Below are 11,567 nucleotides of genomic sequence, written 5' to 3' on the forward strand. Positions count from 1 at the left end.
GGCATACGAAGGAGTATTTTAAGCGCTATTAGTGAACTCATTACACGGATAGAAAAGAATAGATCTTATTCTTATGTTAGAATTGTAACCATTACTATATTACATAGTAACGGAAATTTTTGTTAGAATCCTGTGTAAATTTGCTGAGAAAAATTTTAGAGATTGTGATAAATCAGAAAAATCAGAAAATCAGAAAAAAGTGCCTTAAAGAGGGGGAAATTAAAGAAAAATCTAAACTCCCGGAATTCTAGTTTCAAAAATAATAATTTGTTTTTAATGTTAAAAATGGGGTTCCGCGAGACTGCTGTCATGTTTTAGCATCGGCGCGGTCGTGTGACAAGAGTCGCGTAATTTTAAAAATTGGGCAAACCAATGACTTCTCAATGTTTGAAAATCATTGATTTTCATAGAGGAAAGTTAAAAAAGATTTAGCACAAACCATATGTCATACCTGATATGTCTTAAATGCTTGGAAAACTATGCAGATAAGATTTGTAATAACGCCGTTTTATAAAAAATGACTCATTTGATGAACCGTACTATTTTTATGTATTTTATAATATTAAATTCAAATACTAACGAAAGTAAATTGAAAAAATCGAACCAAAAATTAATAGCACATACCGGAAAAAAATTAAGGCTCAGCTTTCAAAAACTAAAAAAATTACCCTTCTTATACTTCAGAAATTAAAAATATTAATTTAATTATAAAATATGTAAATCAATAAGTTATATTATTATAATTATTTAACTAATTATTTATAAAAACGTATTTTTAGATGCTGAAATTCAAGAATGGTACAAAGGATTTTTAAAGGACTGTCCTAGTGGACATCTGAGTGTAGAAGAGTTTAAAAAAATTTATGGCAATTTTTTCCCTTATGGCGATGCTTCTAAGGTAACAAATAGATTTCATTATATTTTTAAACTATCTTAAGTCATTTAATCTCATACTATTTCATTATAATATTTTAAATTAGTTTGCAGAACATGTCTTTCGAACATTCGATGCGAATGGTGATGGTACAATTGACTTTCGAGAATTTCTTTGTGCTCTAAGTGTGACTTCGCGAGGAAAATTAGAGCAAAAATTGAAGTGGGCCTTCAGTATGTACGACCTTGATGGAAACGGTTATATTTCTAGACAAGAAATGCTTGAGATTGTTACTGTACGTAAAATCTTTATTTTAATATAGAACAATTTTTTTTACATTTATTGCTAAATTTTTCATTTTCTAGGCAATATATAAAATGGTAGGAACAGTAATGAAAATGCCAGAAGATGAATCTACTCCTGAAAAGAGAACTGACAAAATATTTCGTCAAATGGATAAAAATAAAGACGGAAAGTTATCTCTAGAAGAGTTTATAGAAGGTGCTAAAAGTGACCCATCCATTGTGCGACTATTGCAGTGTGACCCAAGCGCACAGGCTCAGTGAGCTCTAGGCAATTGAATATTATTCCTTATGCCTTTTGTGACCCTACTTTAGGGCCTGGCTCAATCATTTTATTAAAAATTGATCCAATTAATTACTAGTATCACAGAAGAATTAATTTTTATCTTATATAATTGGATCTTGCTCACTTGTTGGAAGCACAAGTTATGAAAGATATGTTATTTACATTTCCAATATTTTGGCAAAGATCGTGTTATAAAATTGTAAATTACATTAGAGAAACGTTGAATGAATATCTTGTTATTGCATAGCTTATTGAAACTTGTTTATGTTTTTCTATGATAAGTCGAGTTTAATGGAATTAAAAGCATCAATATACATTTTTTAATTAATCCCTAAGCTGAAAGCCTTAGAGTCATTGAGTCTAGCGCGCTTGCGCAAACCGCAAACTAGTCTGTAAGGCTAGTTCAGTTGCTCCGTCATAATTAAAAATTCTTGAGAAAATAGTTTGAGTAGCAAAACGTTAATATAAATTTTTATTAATCCTCCAAGTTTTGGAATTTATGTATTATAATTCATTTTACTGTAACTTTTCAATGCCAAAGTGAATCAACGATCCTATTTCGATAAATAAGTATAATCTTGTCGATTACACTATTACATTTGTTGTAGGGTTTATTTATGAGAAATCATTGAAATGATTGGAATGTCAACACATTATCGAATATATGAATATTTGCGATTATTTGTAGGTGGTACATTATAGAAATTTAATAGTGTTATATCCATGCAAAAATGCAGAAATCAAATCAGGTCGACGCAAGTCAATAAAACTGCAACTTAAAATATTTAATAATTTATATGAAAGATTAAATTATGATTAAACTTTTTATTGAATATTATTTTTGTGTAAAATATATTTTAGATTAATTCTTAAAAACTTTAATGATTAATATTGCGGATGAAATAATTAAGATGGATAGAAGTTGAATACTGTGGTTCCATGTATTTTTGAGGTTTGAAATAATAATTTTACAAATATTTCTTTAGTTTCCAATCTATATACGTTTTTTTCATATAAGTAGTTATGATTAGTCGTGTGCGCATAATAATTCTAATTTTTTTATTCATTAGCTACATATTTATGACTACTTTTCATTTTTCTCTAAAAATTTTTCTCTTATGTCCTTTCTGTTTAAATTACTATGTACTAAGTTAAATTGACAATATACTTGGACTATTTGATACTTTTATCAGTAAGGTTAACACAATAATAGGCTTTTGAACTAAAGAAGTGGCATTAGACTTTACTTTACTTAGTTTTTAATATCATTTTGCATAGTTAGGATACTAAAATAGATATGATGAGGCGAAGACAATGTTTTTTTGTAATACCAACCTCAAAACTTGGATTTTCAAGCTATAGGTAAGAGGGGTAAAATGAATGATATTTGGTCAGCTATAGTTGTCTACTTTTCTCGCACGCGTATCGATAAGTGACATCTGTCTCTACATTATCGCACGGAAGCTAAAAAATACTATAGAATATTCAGCTTTGTTTACTTCTATAATCGTTCGCCAGGGAGAGTATAAATCGAAAAAAAAAAATTTTGGCGACAAGTCGATTCTTGTAAAGATGTTCTTTCGCCATCAATGTTAAATAAAAAATATTAGATTATGCATAAAATTAATTTTTATTTAATAGTTAAAATCCTTAGTTATCTACTAGTGAAGTTTAATTTATCCTTCACGGTGCAAATTTTTGAAAAAAAAATTTCTAAAAATGTAAGTATTTTTTCCGAGTCTTACAAAAAAGTCATACCTTAACAACTTTCTCGAATTATGGTATCAACTACCGATTAGATGGGGTAGAAAAAAACTCAAAATAAGGTTTTTGAAATATTCAGGTTTTGTCTTCAGCAATAAAATATGTAGGTTGCCGTAGAATTTATGGAGAAATTAAAATTATAAAATCACTGAAAATTTTTAAGTAACTTACATTTAAATGGCGTCAGAACATTTGGTAACGTTGCGTAGCACGCGAGCTTCAGACCATTAAATAAATTTAAACTAAACTTTATGCAGTTATGTTTTTCATTCATACTTATAAGTTAATTTATTGTTAATAAATTTTCATATTTCATAATTGAAAAATAAATCAAAAATTTAAAAAATACCATCATTCTTGTCATGAGACATTAGAATGTTATGATTTTATGACTAAACATTTTTAATTAATTTATTTATTTACACTGACTGCAAAAACTTAAACGTGGTTAAGGTTATATTGTGAAAATGAAAATGTAAACAACGTAATGCAACGTAAAATGTAAACAATTTTCACTTGTATTTTAGTTCATCATTTATTTACGGGTGACAGTTTTATTTTTATTGACAAGATTTTAACAATAACAATGTCAACATTATTAACAAGGACATTAAACTTTAATAACTGTACTAACATAACATTCAACTTTAATGAAAAATAATTAAATTTCAGATGTTAATAAAGTTATTAAATTTATTCATCAATCAATAAAATTTTATTTGCATCCTCTCAAATCCGAGTTTCGCCGTTGCTATTACAAAAAAATTTTGTTCCTCCATTTGTAGGGTCACATGTGCGGGCCTACGATCCGTGTCATGTGATTCGGAGTTGTGTGCTAAAGTAATTGGGGTGGCCGGATAAGAATTGTCCAATTATACTACTATGCACTTGTAACAGCTTTACCTGCTCAGGTTGGCCCCTAATCAATTTTATAAATAAATAAACAAAACTAACAACAATACAATTATCAGGGCGCCACCAGGATTTTTAATCACGGTTCCTGGAACCGGTTCAGAGCTGAGGAAACTTAATCTTAGGGTAGAGAGAGTGGAGGAAGGTGCTGTTGAATAATAAAAATTTAATTAACAAAATTTATCAATATTTATTAACAATAAAAGAAAAAAAACTTAACAGAGTTGGCTTAAAATTCGTTAACAAATTTCACTTACACACACACTAACCACACTTAACAATATCTTAATCTCAACGAGCCCCTCCCGGCGTCTACCCGTCGATTTCTAACTTATTCTCAACGAGCCCCTCCCGGCGTCTACCCGTTGATTTCTAACACGTGCCCCTCCCGGCGTTTACACGTGACGGGCCCCTCCCGGCGTCTACCCGATTTCTAACTACTGTCACCTGCACAGAGACGAATCATATACTAGGGTCGTTAACTTGGCTCACAGGAGTAACAGCTCAGCGACGAAACATAGACCTAGATACTCCTGCAGCTTATACACACTTTACTACAGAACAACAGCCCAGCGACGAAACATAGACCTAGATGTTCTGCAGCACGCTCTCATAACCCACACCAGCTACAGCAGTAACGGCCCAGCGACGAAACATAGACCTAATCACTTTGCAACTCATACATAGCCCACACTTGTCTCACACTCACACTACTAACTTGACTCTAATTGATTTTTACTTTATAAATTTTAACAAATCGAATGTAATTAAATTTTAGTTAAAATATTTAAATTAAATTATTCAATCATTAGTAATTTAATAAAACGACAATTTTCAACTTACAATCAATTTCCAAATAACTATTACAATTATCTCTCAAACAAAGTTCTCAAATTCCAATTGTTAATTTCAATTCTATTAAAATATTAGACGGATTAAAATTCCTCAGTAACCTATGGTCATAGTCTTAACAATATAACAATAACCATTTAAAACAAAAGGTCTTAATATCCTGAATTAACTTTTGATAATTAAATCAATCACAATATAACTTTTTCAATCACATTCAAAATTATTAACATAAGTTAATTAATTAATTCTGACTAAATTTTTACTGTGACAATTTTTGACTCGATTAACTAATTCCTAGGACTTAATGTCCACGCCGATAATTATCAAGTTTCAGTAATTTTAATTTAACTACTTCACGGACTTAATCCCCAAATTACTAAATTTACACTTGACGAAATAATTTTATAATATAATATTCTCAATAAATAATTCCTAATATAATATTCTTAATAATTTTCCACTCTATAATATTCTCAATTAATAATTTTCCTAATATAAAATATTCTTACTAATTAATTCTTAATATAAAATATTATCAATAATTTTCTATTAGTTTTATCTATTATAAAAAAATTTGACACAATTCGAAATATTCAAATTTTAATTGCTAGAACATTCGCTAGCTGTTTTGCTTGACCTTGGGTATTGGAATTTACTGCGACATAAAAACTGACGCTTGACCAAAATTCCACGAATAAAAATTTGTCGGTTTTTTTTCAATAACAAAAATCAATCAATTTTACTAAGTTAATTATTATAAAAATAAATTTAACGAATTTTCCGATGTTAATTAATTGATTGAAAACTTTCAGATATTAAAACTTCCCCCGCAAGGTCGATTGAGTGATCCTCGGGTATAAACCCCCATGAAAATCACTAAATCCAAAACTAGCAAATGTTCCACAATTAATCTATTGAATTTAAAGGAAAAGAAGAGGAATGATAGACCGAGTACAAACCGCGGTCTATCTTCCACCCACGGAATGAAATAAAATACCTGAGTAATTAACTTATACTCCTGTTCACGATGTCTCTCTGACGTGGTGAATCCTTTGGGTACTCATTGTTAAATTTTTCTTTCACTCCGGGGATCGTCTTCACTTTAAGTTCAGTTCTCCTGTGACAGTAAAAATGTTAGAAATATGGTCTCCAAGATTGAAAAGACAATCTTGATAACTTTCATCGCAGCGTTCCAAAAATTTACGTGCGAGTGAATAATTACCTGTTTTTCTGTTGAGCAGTGACCGATGCGGTTGACTATCAAACCTCTTCTGATTTTGTCACACTCCGACTCCCGAGTACTTACCCATAGCCTTTAAAATAGTCGGAAATATTTTCTGCGCATGCCTCAAATTCCGCCATGTTTTTCGGGCACTTTACAAATATAAACCCTTGTGGAAATAATTCTCTGAAAAAACTCTTGACAAGTCTTTATAACTCTGAATAAGACTTTTCGAAATTCTTCACATCCCTAACTAAGTGAAGGAAAGACTTAATAAGTCTTCAAAACTCTGCAATATTCTTCAAAAGTCAAATTTTCCCTGCAATTTCGGAATTTCTCAAAGAGTTATTAAGACTTGATAAGACTTGTTCAGTTTTACAGGAAAAGAAGAAAATATTTCTTTTCAAAAAAATTACTTATCAGAATTAAATAAAACTATAAAAAAGAATTAATGAATGTTTTAAAAAAATTTTTTTAAATAATATTTTCATCACGAAAATACTTTGATGGGCATCGAATCACTCATAGTTGAGCAAGTCAAAACATCAACAGCAAATGAAGTGCACTTGCTGTTGGAAACAGATATTACTCAAAGAGTAAATCCAATCGGTATTTAATTTGGACTATCAAATATTAAAGTCAACTTTCTAGGTAGGAAAGAATTTTCTAACCACATGCCACCTATTAGAAACTAAGAACACTCAAAGATTCTAACTGTAAATTCGTAAACTAAAATATGTTAGGTATCAATTAATTCCAGCAGATAGCGTGTGGATAGAAAATTCTTTCCTACCTAGAAAGTTGACTTTAATATTTGATAGTCCAAATTAAATACCGATTGGATTTACTCTTTGAGTAGTATCTGTTTCCAACATCAAGTGCACTTCATTTGCTGTTGATGTTTTGACTTGCTCAACTATGAGTGATTCGATGCCCATCAAAGTATTTTCGTGATGAAAATATTATTTAAAAAAATTTTTTAAAACATGCATTAATTCTTTTTATAGTTTTATTTAATTCTGATAAGCAATTTTTTTGAAAAGAAATATTTTCTTCTTTTCCTGTAAAACTGAACAAGTCTTATCAAGTCTTAATAACTCTTTGAGAAATTCCGAAATTGCAGGGAAAATTTGACTTTTGAAGAGTATTGCAGAGTTTTGAAGACTTATTAAGTCTTTCCTTTACTTAGTTACGGATGTGAAGACTTTCGAAAAGTCTTATTCAGAGTTATAAAGACTTTTCAAGAGTTTTTTCAGAGAATTATTTCCACAAGGGAATACAGTACATACTACGTATTTTTTATAATTTAATATAATTAAAAGTCAACACAAACACGTATTTGTTAAAAATATAAAAATTTGGTGAATATACTCATAAGTAAAAGATCGAACATAAATTTAGATTGAATTAAAAAATGTTATCTTTAAAAAAGGGTGCAAAAAAGCATTGTTGTTATGGAGTGTGTCGAAGTGATACACGAAATAAATCCTTTTTAGCAAATCAATACTTTTTTGTAAGTTTCCGAAAGCCTTGTCTGGAATATCGTCAAAAACGTATTAAAACAACAGTGAAAAATCATATAAATACTTGTTCTAAGTGTAGTAAATGTGATTTGTGGGTTAAGCGGTGTGGACGAGGTGATGGTCGATTCCAAGGGATTGATCATGTTAATAAGGACACATACATTTGTTCACTTCATTTTGAGGGAGAAAGTGGTCCAACAACAGAATATCCAGATCCCATCAGTTGTGTACAAGGTCAATCTTCTCAAAAGGTAATAGAAATATAAATCATTCTTAGTATCACACATAAAAGATTTGAACCTTAAATAATGAATCTGTTTTCAGATGAAAATTATCACACGGACCTCTTTGGCTGAAAAATATAAGGAAATTAAAGACGTAAGTTCATTTTTATTTATAATCCGAGAATTTAATTAAAATTTTATTATCAAGTATTGCAGTGTAATAAAAAAAATAACATATACTCCAAAATTAAACATTAAAAATTTTGTGTTTTAGAATAGCGATAACAGTACTGGAGTTTCAAATAGTCCTGCAGAAGATATGGAGTGTGAGAATGGTGCTGTTGATGTTGGAACTATCGAAAACATTGTGATAGATTCCTCGAATGAAAATGTAACTTCAACAGTGAATTCAAACTCGTGTAATGTTAATGATACATTCATGTCAACAGCACCCAGTGATAACTGTGAGAGTTTAGTAACAGAGCTTAATGCAGAAGATAAAATATTATCGCACAATTTATGTGATCAATATGTTCAAACTGACATTCAAAAATATACTAGTAAAAGAATTCAAGTAAGTCTACGTCAAGTTTCAGCGATGGATAGATTTGAAGAATTTTTAAAAAGTAATATCAAGAAAAGTAAATTTTACACAAGCTTGGCGTATGAAGAAATTGTAATTTTATACAATTTTGTTAAAACTGATAGCAAAAGTATAACCAATAAAAGTAATGAAGAAAAAAAAAGTAATAATAAAGACCATACAAAATTAACGCCAATTCAACAACTGATTTTAGTGCTCATTCGATTACGTGTAGGCCTGCTAGTTGAAGATTTGGCTTACAGATTTGAAATTTCTACAACTTTAGTTTCAAAAACTATAAAATTTTGGATTCAACATTTATTTGATGAATTTTCACGTAATTTGAAGCCGTTTATGTTTCCGTCAAGAGAAAAAATAGCAGAAACTCTGCCAAAAACCTTTAAATCTCTGAAAAATATTAGAGTTATTGTTGATTGTACGGAATTTCAATGTCAGTCACCATCGAACTTTGAACATCAAGGAAATTTATATTCTTCTTACAAAGCTCGAACTACTTATAAAGCACTAATTGGATGTACTCCTAATGGAGGTGTATGCTTTGTATCAGATGTATACGAAGGTAGTATTTCAGACCGTGAAATATTTATAAAGTCAAATATTGCTGATCACTTGGAACCAGGAGATTTAGTTTTGGCTGATAGAGGATTTACCGTTCATGATATTGTCGAATCAAAACAAGCGTACTTGAACATACCACCATTTTTAAATGGCAGACAACGATTATCGTCGCAAGAAGAAATGGAGACGAAACGGATCGCTAAGCAACGTATATACGTAGAACACGTTATTGGAAGAATCAAACAATTCCGGCTGCTGCAGAAGGTTTTACCTTTAAGTTTACGTTCATCAATGTCACAAATTCTATTTGTGTGTGCATGCTTAGTGAATTTCCAGCCTGCGATTATTATCGATTGAAGAATAAAATTGAAAACATAATATATTGTAGGCATACCATTCTTCAACTTTATGATATTGCTAGCAGAGAGGTATTATTTTATACTCAAGAAAATTGTAAATAATAAAATTATGAATTAAGCTTTTATATTTTTAAAATCTTATATTTTCTTTGTAACAAATATATATTTTTATAAGTAATATTTTATAGAATTCAGATACCTAAAACTTGTAATAAATAATTCTAGTATTGGCATAAAAGTACAATAAATTAAAAAAATAATTTAAACACTAATGGACGACAATCTATATATCTATAAATCTGTAACCATGACATTTAATGTAAATTGCACTTTTAAATTTATCACAACTTCTTTGGTTTTAAATTAAATGGTTTTAAATCACGTGGAATGCGCATTTCAAAATATTCCGGCGTTAAAATATTTTGGTGAACATTGCTTATGAGTTTTAATAATGGCTCAATGAAATGAGCGTCGTATTTTATTCGTTCAACATGATAAGCTTTTGACGTCCATATTACGAAATCACACCATTTTCTTCCTGTAATGGCCATTTGTGTTTGAATTTGGAAATAATATTGATGATTTCGCTTTAGCTTCATAGATTTTGGGTTGAGAAGAGTACAACAAAATGAGCTCCGTTGTCGAGGTGTTAATAGGTGTAAATCAGTTGGCCCTAAGTGTTCTAAGATTTTTGGACACTTGATTTCAAGCAGTCCATGAGTATTGTTAGGTCTATCAGTTACAAGTCCATCCGGAGAAGCTCCTATTCCAGGAAATTTAGGATTAACCCAGATACCACAATCAGAAATTTTAAACCCAAATTTCTTGGATGTAAAATCAGTGTATTTTTGTTTTGCAACCTCTTCATTTTCACGTCCATACTGGAGTGCAACGTTGTCAAAATTTTTATCAATCCATAAGTGGTATTTAATCCAAGTACAGATTTGCTCATCAGTCCTTTTTAAACTGAAATATTTTACTTTCGAAGCCGTGATTAAAATTTTCCTATACAACCACCAATCATCAGAAGCCGACTGAACACCACCTGTTAAATCTCGGGGCTTATCTTCAAAATTGAACATTGACGCAGTCAATCGATAAACCAGACTACGTAGAACAGCTTTTCGAGGTAAGTCCAGTTCATAATCATCGTAACTCGGAGTAATCACAAGTCCCCAAATGCTCGGGTGCTTATTATTTCTGTGTAATATTTGTAAATCACGTGCAAAATATAAAGTTTTCTGGATTTCATGTTGTGGATTCCGACTGTTGTCAACGTTATCATTTTTGGACTTAGTCATCTCATTTTTATTGTTAGCTTGATTGTACTGATGATCAACTTTATGAGCTTCTTTGTTTTTGGATCCTTGGTTCCAAACACAGAGTTGACTAGTACAAGATATATCTTGCTTAGCAATATTTTTACACTGCATAAGCAAAATATGCAGGAGAGCAGCAACGTGTGAACAACGTCCTAAGCTTGACGCTTTGCATTCACACGTCCCACGTAAAATTTTCCCACTTTCATGGTTTACCATGACTTGGACAGTATAACTAGTTTTAACTTGATAAGATGCTTTTACTTTACTCTTCAGGCAATAAATATTTTGAGACATAAGAGAATCAAAAATGTCTGTGACACGATTGCTATCGACGTATATCTTTCCCCTGGTTAGAGGTTTAGCTGTACTATAATCTATAATACTAGGCTCGTTCTCATCATCCTCATCAGAGTCATTTAAATTTTCTTTTTCTATTATGCAAGATGAAATCAGGTAATCTTAAATAGAAAGAAATCATAAATAGAAGCTTCATCAAATAATTTTGGTAAGTTTACGGACGGAAATTCTTGCCATAAAGTTGGAAAACTCAACGAAGGACTACTATTTACTTCTTGATCTTGTTTACGTTTATCTTCTTCCAACTTCAACCACTTCCCTTTATCTAAACTGGGATCTACTGGAACACCATTGCGGATAGCATTCTTGACCCTATTAAATTTATAATAATTATTAGTGTTTGAAATTATTTTAAACTTATTTACATCTGAAAACTGTTCTACTTGTCATTTCAATTGTCATTCTAAC

At 30.4% G+C, this 11,567-nt stretch overlaps 2 protein-coding genes across 5 annotated transcripts in view; both read left to right on the plus strand.

The window, feature by feature from the left end:
• The window catches only part of Nca (neurocalcin homolog), a 118,700-nt gene extending 115,126 nt beyond the window's left edge, over window positions 1-3,574 (plus strand). For all 4 annotated transcript variants that reach the window (XM_074243964.1, XM_074243962.1, XM_074243963.1 and 1 more), the window contains exons 3-5: window positions 780-898; window positions 981-1,169; window positions 1,240-3,574. In XM_074243964.1, the coding sequence (XP_074100065.1) occupies window positions 780-898; window positions 981-1,169; window positions 1,240-1,440 (509 nt within the window). In that variant the 3' untranslated portion in view covers window positions 1,441-3,574. The remainder of the gene's footprint in view (window positions 1-779; window positions 899-980; window positions 1,170-1,239) is intronic.
• A 3,951-nt stretch (window positions 3,575-7,525) lies between these two features.
• LOC141528054 (uncharacterized) lies at window positions 7,526-9,478 on the plus strand. Its single transcript, XM_074243896.1, has 3 exons — window positions 7,526-7,986; window positions 8,060-8,113; window positions 8,234-9,478. The coding sequence occupies exons 1-3, from the start codon at window positions 7,627-7,629 to the stop codon at window positions 9,476-9,478; spliced, it is 1,659 nt and encodes a 552-aa protein (XP_074099997.1). The 5' UTR covers window positions 7,526-7,626.
• The last annotated feature ends 2,089 nt before the right edge of the window (window positions 9,479-11,567 follow it).

The sequence above is a fragment of the Cotesia typhae genome, unplaced genomic scaffold (genome assembly GCF_013202065.1).
Source record: "Cotesia typhae breed Kobodo isofemale line unplaced genomic scaffold, CoteBio_Ctyphae contig_42, whole genome shotgun sequence".
Classification (NCBI taxonomy): Eukaryota; Metazoa; Arthropoda; class Insecta; order Hymenoptera; family Braconidae; genus Cotesia; species Cotesia typhae.